The sequence below is a fragment of the Lottia gigantea genome, assembly GCF_000327385.1.
Source record: "Lottia gigantea unplaced genomic scaffold LOTGIsca_225, whole genome shotgun sequence".
NCBI lineage: Eukaryota > Metazoa > Mollusca > Gastropoda > Lottiidae > Lottia > Lottia gigantea.
The window spans coordinates 168999-184950 of NW_008708600.1; the positions used below are offsets into that span (position 1 = coordinate 168999).

Genomic DNA, 15952 nt, shown 5'->3' on the forward strand with positions numbered 1-15952 from the left:
TGAAATTGGAGACTTAATTTTTTTTTTTTGCAGAAGGTTCAAATACATATCAAGTTCTTGTCAATACTTATTTCGTTATGAGAGGCTGAACTATTGATATTTTGTTCTTAATTGTAACTTGTAACTTAAAAGATCTGTCTTACACTGACTTTTCAAATTGTCATTGCTGTAACAGGTCATATGGACACTGCTTCAAGCTTCAGTAAAATTCAAATGGTTCTAATTAAACTTGATTTTGTACCAGTGTACAAGAATGGGATTCTTTTAATTTCAGCTATGATATTGATTAAGAGTCTGATTTTGTTACATATTCATGGCTTCAAAGGTAAGTCATTTGAATGCTACTTAACTTGTATCTTTCTTAGTCCAGAGAAAAAATATATAAATAAGATGTTATTGAAAATGAACTTTTGGCATTTAAAGGGATATCTGGACCATTCGACTATTCTTGGCTGTTTCTGTAAGCTGAATCTGACTCTGTAATGAATGGTGAAATTTGTGTTGGGCGAGACTCTTTACTTCTGGTACCCGGTATCTAGCAATGATTTTTCAAGTGAAAGTAATATTTCTACCAAATAATATAGTTCTTAAATTTAGAGACTTTGGAAGATAATTTTTATACGCACACATTAAATGGGGGGCGTATATTGTCGTCACCCATGTCCGTCGGTCCGTCCGTCGGTCGGTCCGTCCACAATTGCTCGTAAACACTCTACAGGGCACAATTCTTGACGGATTTTAACGAAACTTAGTATGTGTGTTCGCAATCACCCAAGGATAAACCCTATTGAAAATCAGCGAAATCGAAAAATATTTAGCATGAATTATTGCCCTTGTTAATTTTAGCTCGTAGAAGGAACAATTCTTGACAGCTTTTGACGAAACTTGGTATGAGTGTTTGTAATCACCCAAGGATAAACCCTATTGAAAATCAGCGAAATCGAAAAATATTTAGTATGAATTATTGCCCTTGTTCTTGAAAACGCGTTCAATTTTTAGCTCGTAAACACTCTAGAAGGCATAATTCTTGAAGGATTTTGACGAAACTTGGTATGAGTGTTCGTATTCACCCAAGGATAAACCCTATAGAAAAATCAGGGAAATTGAAAAATATGTAGTATGAATTATTGCCCTTGTTCTTGAAAACGCGTTCAATTTTTAGCTCGTAAACACTCTAGGAGGCACAATTCTTGACAGACTCTACAAGTCACAATTTTTTTGTTCATAATCACAATTTACAATAGATGTCATTATTTTCCTGAGAAACTATTTTGGTTAACAAATAAGAAAATTTAATTTAATCATTTAACATGTCCCTAACCAGCCACCATACATGTACAGCATCATAAGATACTATAAATAGACCAAGTGGAAAATCCAAGACAGATATCCAATCATAGCTTAGTCATGTGACATCCCAAGATGCAGCAGTTTATCTGATTTCATTTTATAAATGTCATTCAAGAGAAATGGTTTGCTTAATCATTTCATTTTCACCAATTGTGCTGATACAAAAATGAAATTAAACATGGGTCATAAGGGAAAGGTTTTGTTTCTTGGAAGATTGAATTGAGTTGCTGGATAAGTAGGCTACTATAGGAAAAATATTTAGTATGAATTATTGCCCTTGTTCTTGCAAACCGTTCAATTTTTAGCTCATAAACACTCTAGGAGGCACAATTCTTGATGGATTTTGACGAAACTTGGTGTGAATGTTCGTAATCACCCAAGGATGAACTCTATGGAAAATCAGAAGAATCGAAAAATATTTAGTATAAGTTATTGCCCTTGTTCTTGAAAACGCGTTCAATTTGTAGCTCGTAAAAACACGGACAGTTCTTGATGGATTTTAACGAAAATTGGCATGAGTGTTCCTAATCACCCAAGGATGAACTCTATTGAAAACCAGACAAATCGAAAAATATTTAGTATGAGTTATTGCCCTTGTTTTTGAAAACGCGTTAAATTTTTAGCTCGTAATCATTCTAGAAGGCACAATTCTTGATGGATTTTGATGAAACTTGGTGTGAATGTTCGTACTCACCCAAGGATGAACCCTATTGAAAATCAGAAGATTTGAAAAATATTTTGTATTTATTGCCCTTGTTCTTGAAAACGCTTTCAAATTTAGCTCTTAAACACTAAAAGGCATGATTCTTGCTGGATTTTGACAAAACTTGGTTTTATTGTTCAGTCCCGTGCTGAAGATTGAATATTTCCCTTCTAGAGTTTTCACGAGCTAAAGAATTGAACACGTTTTCAAGAACAAGGGAAATAACTCATACTCAATATATCAGTATCGCTCTAAAGAGTTCAAAAGAAGTGTATGACTGAATGTTAAATATTTCATACTGGTGATTGTTACTGTACTGCTAAATATTTTCATTCAAAATCAAAGCTGCTAGTGGGCGTATATTACCTTGCCTGGCAAGCTATCTTTGATGATAACATCTTGAACTTCTACATGGAAAAATATTCATTTCTGTTCTCGATGAAAAACTTTACAGACTTAAAATATTTTGATTAGTCTTTGAGATATTCCATAATGAATGGGGTAAATATTGGAGAAATTGTGTTATTTGTATGATTTCTTCACACTCATTTTATAAGTGATATACTGAACAAGTCATTAGAAGATTAAAAATATTTTATAACACATGTAACTTAATTATAATTTAATGTAAAGACAATAGGTAATTTCATAACATCATAAGTTCCTACATCTGAATTGGTAAAACACAGGATAGGCCTACCAAATAATGATAAAGTGAAAGTAGACCTTCAGATCAAATAATTGAAATATGAAATTATCCGCTCAAAATATACTTTAAATTAAGAAATGATAGTTTTAAATCATTTATGAGTTTAGTGTTCCTTATAAATTGAAATTTCACGAAATCAGCTTCAATTTTTAGCTTTTATTACGCTTCAAAGGTGTCCCAAATTGGCCGTCATTACCTCCGTTTTATGTTGGAAAATTAATATTTCATCTTCTTGGCTAAGTTTAAATGCCGATTTTTTTACTATTAATTAAAGATAGGAACCTTAAATATATTCCCAATAGGGTCTCATATGCGATATTGTATTTTAACACACTTTTCTGGCTATGTCATCTTTTCAATTTAGTATATTTTCTATAAAAATAAAGAGTTTTGCAGTGAAACTTTCGATTTCGCCAAGATTGACATGTTTACTACACAAAATGACAACGAGGCTTGAGAAAATATGCTGTGCATGCCTGTAGTAGCCCGTAACAGAACATCTACTTTTTGGGGTTGTCATTTGGCCATTTTTACGATCGGCAATTTGCAGCGCCACCACCAGCCGTTTGCATTGCTAATAATATGAGGACTTTCAATCAAAAACCATGTCAATAAGCAAATCAACTTGTTGAGTTTATTGCAATGAAAGTCCTGAGAAATCTTCCCACTACAAAAAATTTATTCAATGTCAATTTTCAATTTATTTCTTACTGATTTGTTTTTGACTGATTATTCTAATTCTAGATGGAAAAACAGTATGGCCAGATAACAATTTAGGTCCCTTAGGACCAAGAGATAGACGATTTCCACTACCTGGCTCTGTTGGAGTTTCTCCAGAAATTCTCCCTTCAAAAACACCTATTTCTCCTGAGGTACCCAAGATTGAACCTTCAACTCTTTCAGATCGTCATGAAGCTGTCAGTAGTCAGATGATGGAGCATGCTTTTGGTGTAAGGTTTATTCAGATTAATAATTTTTGGACTTTTCTTTTTTGGTGAAATTTTTGCTACAGTAAATAGACAAACATTATCTGTTCAACATGATTGCCGGTGTTCATGAGTGGTTTTATTGGTTAGAATTCAGTGGCTGATAAAAACCAGAAACTAAGGGACAGATGGGACATTTTCAGTGGTTGATGTTAGTTTTGAACATCGGTATATGTAATTTGTAAATAAACCTTTAGCAACATTTAGGGGTAGAGATCACCTTGAATAACAGAACACAATTTTATGGTATAGTTTTATTACCTGAGTTCACCTGATGATGACAATGTAGATTGTTGAAACGTAGTGTGTAATAAAACTAAGGAGTAGTTTACCATAAATTTGTGTTCCGTTATTTAGATTTGTAAATAGTCTTCATCTAGAAATGTACAAAAATCGAATAATTCCTTCGAAAAATAACTCAAACTAGGAGTTTCACTGACTATTTCCTTAAATGTCTTTTAGAGACAGTTCAAAACACAAGTATTTTTATTATATTGTGATATTGTGTCACATTAGTGAGCTTTCAAACCCGGATAGTTCAGGACAAACATGGATTTAAAGTCTCAAATTTCGATGGTGAGCTGTTACTCGTAAGATAAGATAAAAAATTCCTGTTTCTGAGACTAAGGTACGATTGGTCAAAAAAATGGCCCACCTGTCCCTTTAATTTGAAAGCATGTCACTCTGGAATGTCTATCTGTTTTGTTTCACAATTCCTTGCATACTGTAACCTTATTTTCATTAAATCAACCCTACTTCATATCATGTATATACCCAAAATCCTAGTTCCCAATTATTTGTTATTTTTTACAGACAGAAGGAGATGTTCATGAATGTACCATGCCAACAGCCACTGATATGTTAGAATGTGTGGCTTTTGATTGTCCCAAAACATTAGTTCGAGGTTTGTTTATCTTTCAGAACTATTTTGATAGGGACAAAATTCTTAGACAGAAGAGTCTGTGTATATCTCAAACTTGTTTCCTAAAGGAATATGTCACATGGTATTAACAAGTCTTTCAAACCTAGAATGTATATCGTGGGTGAACGCTTGAAACCACGTATATGCCACAATTGGTCATTTTTTTGGTACCGTTCAAAAGCTCGTAAAAGCGTGGATCTTGTGATAAAAACCTCGTATTCTTAGCTTGATTGTAAATAATCCAAAAACCACTAATTAGCTAACACGTATATACACAGTGTTTAAAATATTATATTATATGAGGTTCAATATTTTTCTGCGGATGAAAACGAAAAACCTCGTTATATGAGGTTTAGATTTTCAAAGAATGAAACCATGTATAGCGGTAAAACAAATATAAAAATAATTTTTAACAAAATACGCATACCAATAGTTTTTTGCGTTTTTCTCGAAAAGTAATTTTGCATCACATATCGTTATACGAGGTTTCAAATGGTCACCCACAATAAGATTTTTTCTGATTGAAACTCTGTGGAAAGATTTGTAATTTTATCAATCTCATGTAGACTCTGATCTATTGTATTAAATGAAAAATTCTTATCATTATCTGGACAGATTTTTATGAGTTATTCCCAGTATATGAGAGAAGGGATGGTGCTATCACTGTGATAACTATTAGTCAGAAAACAGTCAATGAAATGAGTACGTGGTCAGAAGCTGTAGAAACTGAACGTGAAGAACTTCTCAAAACTGTGAGTTTTTGTATTAGTTTGTGTCAATTTATAAAATTGAAATATATTAAAATTTACAAAACTTTTATGGGATCTGACTTTTAAACCTCTCAGATTTTCATGACTAGCTTATCCTTTGTTAATTTCTATACCTAGTGCAGTCTTATGACTTCTTCTGTACTTCTTATCATTTCATTCACATAACTTGATTGAAGTTTTATGAAAATCCCACTGAATGGAGCATTTTCCTAATTAGATGGGTCTTAAAGGTCATTTTTATATGCCCACATGAAATGGGGGGCATATATTGCCGTCACCCATGTCGGTCCGTCGGCCGTCCACAATTGCTCGTGAACACTCTACAAGACACAATTATGGATGGATTTTGATGAAACTTGTTTGAATGTTCGTAATTACCCAAGGATGAACTCTATAGAAAATCAGAAGAATCAAAAAATATTAAGTATGAGTTATTGCCCTTGTTCTTGACTTGTTCTTGACTTGAAAATGTGTTTAATTTTTAGCTTTTTAACATTCTAGAAGGCTCAATTTTTGACAGATTTTGACGAAACTTGGTGAAATTGTTTATTATCACCCATGGATGAAAAATCGAAAAATCATATGTTTCATAGGGGTTGTTGACCTCATTCTTGAAAACGCCGGATTTTGACAAAACATGGTTTTATTATTCGCATTGACTTCACCTCGGTATTCGTCTGTCGGTCATTTCTTGTGGACACAATAGAGACTACAGTTTTTATATGATCTTGATGAAAATTGGTAAGCATGTATGTATTGAAGAGATTTGTGTGTAGTTTGAAGTTGGTAATGATGGGATGACCTTGATAAAACTTGGTATACATGTACGTATATTGCTGAGATCTCAGCCAAGTTGGAAATTGGTAACAATCGAACGTTTTCGGAATTGTTGAGCTTGACTTTGCATCAAATATGGCTTGCAGGCACAATAGAGACTGAAGGTTTTATCTGATCTTGATGAAACTTGGTATGTATCAATATATTAATGAGATCTCGGTCAAGTTTGAATGGTATCACCAATTTGGTAATAATTGGATGAACAGTTTTAAAGTTTTGCCCTTATGTGTATGTCGATGAGACATTGTTCATGTTGAATTGATGATAATTTGATGAAATGTTTTTGAGGTTTTGTCTTTATAAATATTTTTAAGATTATTTGAAAATTCATTATTAAGCCACTAAAGACTGCTTTATCATTTCTGACAGCTGTTAGTGGGCGTATGTTACCTTGCCTGGCAAATCAAATGCCTTATCAAATGTAAGATCAACATATTGCTAGTCAGAAAAAATACAGAAGTATTTGCACTATAAGCTGTGAATAACGAGAATTTTGAGTAAGCCTAATATGTTTTCTCATTGCAATTGTGATCACAACTTACTGTGTATGTTGTCTTTTTTGTTTCAGTATATTCAGGGTGCTTGTGAACTTTGTGCTGTATTACAACAAGCTGGTTTTTGGGCAGATTTTATTGATCCAAGTTGTGGCAAGCCAGTATGTTAATTTATTTTTCGCATCTTTTTGACTAGAGCTCATGTCAGGCTGCCTACAGCATATTATTTTTTTATTTAGACCTTGTCAAAATACATGTAGATGATTTTATCGAACATCACTCATCCTTTCAATATATTTCAATACTTTCTAATATGTGACTGAGCTAGAAAGCCACAAAAAAACACATAATCCATGTTGATGTTTTGAAATGAAATTCGTGATTGTCATACCTTCAACATATTATTTTGTTTGCATTTCTATCAAGCTATTATTACTTCTTTCAGTTTCTTGGACCTTCTACCAACTTCTCACTTCAAGAAACAGATGAACGTTATCGTAGCTTAGGCTTTCATATTGATGATTTGGGTTGTTGTAAGGTTATCCGTCATCACTTGTGGGGAACACATGCTTATGTTGGCTGTTTATTTACCAATGCTCCCATGGATCACCCAGTGATTATGACTATGAAAAAAGACTATGTGGAGCCAAAGCACTAAATGCCAATAGACAATAGTATTGATGGGATTGGTCGTTGATTATGATTTCTTTGAAACATCTTGCTGTATTGTCCTATATTTATATATATTTAGATGTAACAATTTACAATGTTAGATCAAACAGCAATTTATGTTTAAAATGTGGTGCGAAAGAAAAAAATTTTGATCAATTGAAGAATAGAAATTTCATTTTGAATAGTGCTACAGATAAATGTGCCCTAGACAACTTTATTACTTGTTGAATTATATCAGAATGATAAATAATGAATGCAATATGAATGTGTTCGTATTTTTGCCTAGAAGAAAATGACAAGTTGTCATGTTCTTTTTTTCATCTTGGAAGTGGATCACAAAACTGTTAATTCTTTTGATGAAATGTTGCATTTGATTGGACACAGTTTACTTTGCATAGTTCTAAGTAAATTTATAAATTCTATTTTATACTCTCAAAGCATAGTTATGGTAAAAAAGGCATTGAAAATCAAGAAAATTTCATGTAGTTTTCAAGTTATTTATGGTTTTTTGTTTACCTCATCACAAGAAACTTTTGAAGTATAAAACTGCAGAAACACTAAGTATTTTGTACTATATAATTTATTTGCTGGCCTTAATCTGTAAAAGAATTTTATGTTTTACTAATTGTGTTGTAATTGTCAAATGAGGCTGGGTTTTAATTTTATATGTAATGGGAGAAGCCATGGCAAGTTTCTCACTTGCCTTCTGGTGCATCTTTCAGCTACTGCATTAAAATAGTTCCAGAAGCCCTTTTCAAAATTCATATTGTCACTTATGACATAGCCTTGTGAATCACTCTTTAGTCCATATTTTCATATTTTCGATCAGGAGTACAATTCTGCTCAAATTTGTACCAATTGCTAATTAAACCATTGTTAACACTTGGATAAGGGAATAATAAAAAAAAAACAAAGAGGGAAAGGGTGACCATACTCTACCTAGCTAGAAGCACTTGCCACAATACATATTTCTGTGAAGCTCTATTCAAAGGACATTTAAAAATTGAAAATTAACCAACAATAAAACAGATCTATATAATTTTATAATTGTGATTAATAATAAATAATGCTGAATATGGTATCAATACTTAAAATATTGATAATTGTTCAATTATCACAATCTGAACACTGTCTTATTATAGGTCTGCAAAGGTACAACATAAAACAAACAGGCAATTCTCCTCATTTTCAATTCAAAATCACCAATATTTAATATACATGTATTACAAAACAATACTGAGTAAGCAACACAGTGTTCTGAAAGGAATCTATTCAAAATATCAACTCTCAAGTAAATTTTTGTTTGATATGTGGATAAGCATTCAAGTTTGAAAATCTAGGTCGGAAGGTGAACAGTAAAGAGAACTTCTCTATGCCTCAAGTAGCACTAATAGAAATTTCATTTTTCTTCTTCATTCATCCTACTAAATGTCTCAATTTCTGATTCAATTCTCTTTCCTTCTGTAACAAATTCTGTGAATGTTTCTTGAAGGCATCAAATTCCTGAAATGAATAGAATGGAATTCTGCCCTTTAAATTCCAAAATGACAATCTCGTGATATATTCTTATATTGAATATCTGATTGATTAAACCTAACTTTTATTCCTAACATTGGAGAAGGCGTACATTTGATTGGTTAAAGCAAGAATGTTCAAAAGGTTAATTTGACGAATGCTCAAGACTTCAATCGCAAGACCCTACTGTGAAGTGGTTATACTAAAAATAAATACTAATAAAAAAAAAATGTCTTTTAGAATAGACATCAAATTAATTAAAGTCTTAAACTTAATACCCATTAAACTAAGGAATCATTGAAAAACAATTCTAACTATACTTCTAAATTACTTAGTTTAATGGATTATTGGTTTTATTGAATTATAGAGGGATTCTGTTGTATAGTTATGACACTAGGTAAGTCTATTGATTAGCAAGATATGCCCACTTTCCTGATAAATTTTCAGTATATCAAGGGCAGTCACCAATCTGTGTCAAATCATACCAAAAATCTAATTTGTGAAAGATATTGTTGATTTAAACAAACACACATTATTTAATAAAATTCTGACATAAATTGTCACCTCTATTGCCAACAAATTCTGATGCGTTTTTACTAAGTCATGGGCAATAACTCAAATTCCGTTGATCGAAAAATTGTCAAATTCAATTTTGACTAAGATCTCATCATTATAAATATATATATACCAAATTTTATTTAAATCGGATGAAAACTGTACTGTCTATTGTGTTCACAAACAAATTTTGATGCATTTTTCATAGATCAAGGGCAATAACTCAAAAAATCGTGCATCGGAAATTTGTAAATATCTGTAATAACCGCTTAGACACGCTTCTAGAAATCTTTTTTTGTCCTTTTGCTTGCTTGTTTCAAGAGTTTGTAATTAAAATAATGGAATGTGTGAAAATTTATTAAAAAATAATAATAATGGTCTGTCACACACTGGTGCCATGGCTATATACAGTATATTATATAACATGCAGTGTATTTTTGTGTTTGTGTCTTTTCAACTAAAATCATACTAATGACTAACTAATTTTCACATAATCAATAGACTTATCTATTGCTCTGTGACCTAGGCCAGTGCTTTCATTGAGACTCGTCTCAATACACCCTAACACTGACTTTCGGTAATGCACTTTAAAACTGTTCTGAATTTTTAAATTTGGTTTTCTTGCTAAGAACAGTAGTTAGTTCCTAATCAAAAAGTACAAAATAAAATAAATACCTTTGTCATTTCACTGTATCTATTGTCAGCTGCATTTAAATCTTCTTTAAGACGTTTTACTTGTAAATTAGCATTTACAGCACAAGCCTGGCGTCTAAAATTACATAACAAAATTATATACGCTACTATTCATAACAGAGAACAATTCATTATGAAAAGAAAGATAAGAAAAGATAGCTTGCCAGCCAAGGTAACATACAATAAAATACCAGCTGTCAGAAATTATAATAAAGTCTTTAGTCTTCAATTTTCTCATAATCTTGTAGATATTTTACGTCAAAATTGGATAATATTGTAGTATATAAACTTTACAGATCAAATTTGACATACTTTAATAGTCAAGTTCTAACAGACTGACATAGACCTACAACATGTCATTGCATTGACTTTTGAATTTCAAGATGGTGGTGCACATAGAGAAAAAATAATTTCATGAAACCAGGCCTGAGTAAATGGAATGGGTTAAGTCGAAACTATATTGAAAGAGTTTGAGTTGAACAAAAAAAAACCTACTCAAATTTATCTTCCATAGCTTTGACTGATGTAGACATATCTTCAATAGATTTCTGCAATCTTTTATTTTCATTTTGTTCTTTCTGTGATCAAAATAAAGGTGACATGCAGATAGTGAAATTAAAATTGTGATATGATAAAACTTTTTTTTTAACACATTCAAATAAAAATAAATATAATCTTTGACACAATCAAATCAATAGAACATTCAAAAGAAAATGTTGGTTTCAGCATGCAGTGTTAGGTGAAAAAGATGTACTTGTCAAGTTACCTTTCTCTATAAATCATTGGCAATATTCATTGAATTTTGGTTGGATTATTGAAGATTAAATGAGACCATAATAAGTAAACATATTGTCTTCTTGTTTAATTTGAGAGGATCTTAGATGGGATTTTTTGTGTGTATAGAACAAATCTCTGTTTGCATCATTTCGCATTTCAATAAAATCAAAAATAACTCAATCAGATTCACTAAATAAGCCAGATTGATGAAGCACGTTGAAATCATATTCTGGCCATCTTTTTTTCTGGAAGGACAGGCTTGATACAAGGGCTTAAAGCCCTTATTTTAAATATTTTTTACAAACTTAATTAACTATTGTCAAATTGTATAAGTCTTATCCATTTAATCATGCCCAATGTTACATAATGCACTTAAAAAGGACTACCTGTATCAATTTTCCTCTCTGCATAGCCAATTCTAATAGCTCATCCCTTTCTTTAGTAATTAGTGTTAATTTACTGCTAGATTCTGTTACTAAACACTCTTTACTTTCCACTTGTTGTTGTAGTTTATACTGCATACCTTATTATACACAAATAAACATTTTCAAAAGATCAAACACAAAATAAATAAGAATAAGTAAATATATTATCAAACAATGTTTTCATGATGCTGGTACACAGTCCATCTTGAAAAAAGCAAAATATATTTACAATACATAACATAATAGTGATAAAACTACCTTTTAATCTCTCTTCTGAATCCTGTAATTTATGTTGAAGTGATTTTAAATCTGTTTTATATTGGTTTTGTAATTCATCAAGTTGTGATTTAGATTTCTCTTCCTTATTTCTGTGTTCTGTCACCAATTGTCTAAATAAATAAACAAAAGAGAAATTCAAACTGATGTTCTGCATATTCAATAAGCAATGGAGTTGTTCACTTAGATACCTTTCTGTAGTCTAATGGAGAAGGAAATGATAAAATTCATTCTGTTCTAATTAGCTTAATGAAAAAAAAAAAAAAAAAAGTTTTGCACTCTATAACCTTTCTACAACAATGCAGACCTATGTACCATTTAAAATTTACTGGGAAATCATAAAAGTTTAGTAGTCATATGTAATATATTTTGATCTGGTATAAACGAATTAAAAGTATAAATACGGTACCTTATTTTTTGCTCCATATTCTTAGTTTGATCTTGCAAGAGTTTAATCTTAGAATCAAGTTCAGATATTATATTGTCTTTTTCTAAAATAGCACCAGAAAATAAACGAGAATTCTCTTCTCGAAGTTTAGCATTTTCATTTCTCAACTCTGCATTGACTCTTTTGTATTCATCTTTGATTTTTATCATTTCTTCATGATTGGAGGCTAAATCGTGAAATCTTTTGTCTAAAATTTCATATTTTCTCATTTCTTGACCAAGCATTTCCTTTGCTCTGTCTCTTTGTTCAGTCAATTGCAAATTTATTCTGTCGACTGTTTGAGCTTTCAAAATGGAATCATCCGTTCGTTGTTTCAGGATCATTATCAACTGTCCTTGTTCATCTATCCTAGATCTCAACATGGCAGCTTCTGTTTTGTCATCTTCTGACAGAGCTCTAAGTTTGGCCAAATTACTTTGCATGTCTGAGACATCCTGAATCAAAACAAATAAAAAAGTTATAAAAAATATTTCATCTCAGGCAGTGCTTATTCATCTCATGATAGCCAAATGACAGACTGCACTTATTTGAGGGGCAGTGGAGAGCATTTTAGACAAATTCAGCATCTAATATGACAAATAATGAATATAACACAAATTTGCCAAAGTTTCCATAAACTAATTCTAAAAAACTAATCATGTGTTTGTAAAAAAGACAGTTGCCCACTACTCAGAGGAGTGCACATGTGGGTTTTAATATTGAAAATCAACAACTCAACACCTGTCATGTGACAAGAGTACTCTAGTTTCTACATTTAACTACATTTAACTTGTTTAGGCCTATCTCTAAGTCTAAATGGAATCTTTTGACTGAACTGTAGATTAATATTCTACTGAGAAAAGGGGTCAAGTTTAAGTGCCTTTGTCACTACTCAAATTTGTCCATTTGCTTGTCATAAGTATCAATGACTCACTTGAATAGTTTTATATCACAAATAAATGAAAAGGAATAGAATCTCACATTGATACTCTCGGAAACGATATTCTTGAGGTCTTTTGGGGATCTTGAACTATACGCCATGGTTTTATTTTTAATGTCCTTGTTATTTTCAGTCAATCATCGTGTTATTTCTTTGTTATTTGATCGAAAATTCTATAACTCCATTTTGTTGCGAATGTAAACAATTTTACACCGGAAAAGGAAGTGGATACTGGCAAATCAAAGTAATGATTATGTGAAATGGAATGAAATTTAAAATCGTATTCGTAGATATTGGAGGTTATGAAGCTGTGATTTTATCCAATATTTAAACTTTTCTTTTGGTTATGATTATGTATTTTGTGCAATTGGCTTTTTCAGATAACAGGTAGGTCTGAAATAAAGTTTTTGATAAGTTTCTGTAAATTTCGATATGATCAAAACTGAAACGAAACTATATGGAATGTAAACAACAGACAGTATGTCCCTGTTATTTTTTTTAAAGAAATGTAAAGTTTTGGAAGAAATAACAGATTGATTTTTTTTGTCAAGCATGTGTGTGAATTAGGTGCTTATGACCGAAGAATGAGTTGTTGATTTTCAATAATAAAACCCTATCAAATATGTAAATTCTAGGCTAACACTACCAAAAACACCACCCATATCACCATTGACATTGTTTCATATAACTTTTACTATCCTTAATCACTAGTCCGAAACATCTGCCACTATTCCAGCCTCTGATAGATATTTTGACAGTTATCGACTGGGGTAGAATCAGAAAAGTAGACCATGTTTTGGAGGGGGATTTTCCACATGACATTAAATACCGGTAACACTTACAATGTGATTCAATAAATAGGTTTTAAAAACCTGGGCCCCGTTTCACTAAAGTTAGTAAGTTTACGACAAAATATTACACTTACAATCATCTTACGCTAATTCTTACGCATGTTTTATTATCAAACTTATGAAGATCTTAGCTACGAAGGATTTATGCACAGAGCCCACAGCATTGTTTTGTTGAATTTACATCTTTATTTCATCAATTTACAGAAAATAAATATATTTCATAAAACTCTTAAGTCCCCTACATACTATTAAAAAGTCTATAGTGGTGTAAATTTGCTAATTTTTCCGCAAAATGGTAAGATTTTGAAGCTTAAGATGACAATACCTTGACATTTACGACGTCATCTTAACTAACGATTGAAATTCCAAAAATTGAAATGGTCATAACCAAAAATAAGACAAATTTTGCAGAGAAAATGAAGAAAACATCTAAGTCTTTGATATTTATACATATGTGTAATATTTAGAAATTGGCTAATTTCATCTACTCTGAAGAATTTCTTGAATGAAGAAAATAGTTATGATAGAGTATAGCTTAGCTTAAGAATTTGAGCTGCGGAAAATCAGGGTCAGGGTCAGTTTTTCTGTCTCTACACCAGTTGACAACTTCCAAAATATCTTTCTGAGACAGATATTTCGGTCGAATTGATCACTTTCCAAAATTCTTGTGGTTTAAACGTTTTATAAAACCTAAGCTTTCTTTTAATGGAGGTTTTGAAAAAGTATGAATGGCTATTATTCTGTTAATATTGCAATTGATTATTCCATCACATTTGTTAATCATTTTTGTATCATATTAACTCTTGTTTTTTTGATAGTGTGATCTTATGATGATATTTCTTTTTTAAAAAGTTTTTATGAAGAAGAAAATTATCAATTATTCCTACAATTTTCTTCATATGCTTAAAGAATAATCAAAAACATATGCTTAAAGAATAATCAAAAACATATGCTTAAAGAATAATCAAAAACATATGCTTAAAGAACAATCAAAAACATATGCTTAAAGAACAATCAAAAACATATGCTTAAAGAATAATCAAAGATATGTTATTTTCTTTCTGCCATAGAATTTTAAATATTTTCTGTATAAATTCTTATGATGATTTTTGTCTATCTGTTTCCCATTTTTTTATTGTATTTTTTATTGCAGATCTAGTGTTTATTGTGTCTATGAAATATGAAATATGAGTGGTAAATATGATATACTATGGTCTCCTGTTGACCCAACAGAGTTTATCACCTATGGTTCAGATATTAATTTATATAGAGTAGAAAGCAATATTGAAAAATCTCATTTAGAACCACATGCTAAAGGTTGGTAGATGGTTTGATTACTTACTTATCAAATTACTTCTTTTAAAACTGACTGTACTATGGTAGTTATCTCTATTTTTCTGTTTTGTTCAATTTTTTACAACTTACAGGATTTATTTTTTGGAAAATGAATAAGTTTAGTGAAATTGTTTACTATTGTTTTAAGGTAGAAATTCATTCTCTCATCTTTTAATTAGTTGTTTCAATAGAGAAGAAATTTCAATCTTATTATAAAGAATTTAGAATGAGAAGAAATCTCTATAGGATACACATTAGATTTGCTATGTTTTTATAATTTAGTATTATGTGTTTTTTATCAATGTCACTGTCAATGTTGTAAACAGATATTCTAAAACATTTTTGTAAAATTTTTTAAGTTTGAATTGAAATTGTAAAACTTTTTATTTAGATGTAGAATGTAAGTAATCAGCTATTTGTTTGTTCCCTTTCCTTTTTTTTGCATTGGTTTGTACAAGTTAAGTTTGTATGTATTTTTAAAGTCTTAAGTCTGACCCTGGCAATGGACTTGGTTTTATTGTTTTAGTTTTTTTTTTGTGGGACTTTGCCCCAGTTTGTTATCGAAATGTCTATTCTTTTTTTTTTTTTTTTTTCGAAATTTACACACCTTCCTGAGCTTAGTCTACAATAGTTGCAGCAACCATTCAACATTCACGAACCTTAGATATAGGCGACGATGTGCATAAATATATTTTGGATCTTTTTTGCAAAACCC

The 15952-nt window shown here is 31.0% G+C and overlaps 3 protein-coding genes across 3 annotated transcripts in view; 2 read left to right on the forward strand and 1 right to left on the reverse strand.

Moving 5' to 3' along the window:
* The first annotated feature begins 272 nt into the window (after nt 1-272).
* LOTGIDRAFT_202207 (hypothetical protein) lies at nt 273-8063 on the forward strand. Its single transcript, XM_009054800.1, has 6 exons — nt 273-327; nt 3505-3712; nt 4562-4652; nt 5286-5422; nt 6846-6932; nt 7217-8063. The coding sequence occupies exons 1-6, from the start codon at nt 314-316 to the stop codon at nt 7427-7429; spliced, it is 750 nt and encodes a 249-aa protein (XP_009053048.1). The 5' UTR covers nt 273-313; the 3' UTR covers nt 7430-8063.
* A 408-nt stretch (nt 8064-8471) lies between these two features.
* On the reverse strand, nt 8472-13246 carry LOTGIDRAFT_202210 (hypothetical protein). Its single transcript, XM_009054801.1, has 7 exons — nt 13093-13246; nt 12094-12566; nt 11667-11797; nt 11370-11506; nt 10702-10784; nt 10189-10282; nt 8472-8946 (listed from the first exon to the last, which is right to left on the reverse strand). Exons 1-7 carry the CDS (start codon nt 13150-13152, stop codon nt 8860-8862), a joined length of 1065 nt encoding a protein of 354 aa, XP_009053049.1. The 5' UTR covers nt 13153-13246; the 3' UTR covers nt 8472-8859.
* Nucleotides 13247-15089: 1843 nt separating this feature from the next.
* Nucleotides 15090-15952, forward strand: part of LOTGIDRAFT_174927 (hypothetical protein) — a gene marked incomplete at both ends in the record, with an annotated part of 7098 nt that continues 6235 nt past the window's right edge. The window contains one exon of the mRNA XM_009054802.1: nt 15090-15219. Coding sequence (XP_009053050.1) covers nt 15090-15219 — 130 coding nt within the window. The remainder of the gene's footprint in view (nt 15220-15952) is intronic.

Bases quoted from the DNA above. Each gene is read 5' to 3' on its own strand.
- LOTGIDRAFT_202207 (XM_009054800.1), top strand. The intron at 3,713-4,561 runs GTAAGGTTTATT...TATTTTTTACAG, and splicing joins TGATGGAGCATGCTTTTGGT to ACAGAAGGAGATGTTCATGA. The intron at 4,653-5,285 runs GTTTGTTTATCT...TTATCTGGACAG, and splicing joins TCCCAAAACATTAGTTCGAG to ATTTTTATGAGTTATTCCCA.
- LOTGIDRAFT_202210 (XM_009054801.1), bottom strand. From the start codon at position 13,152: ATGGCGTATAGTTCAAGATCCCCAAAAGACCTCAAGAATATCGTTTCC. The intron at 11,507-11,666 runs GTAGTTTTATCA...GTGTATAATAAG, and splicing joins TTCAGAAGAGAGATTAAAAG to GTATGCAGTATAAACTACAA. The intron at 10,785-11,369 runs GTAGTCCTTTTT...TTTTGATCACAG, and splicing joins AGAGAGGAAAATTGATACAG to AAAGAACAAAATGAAAATAA.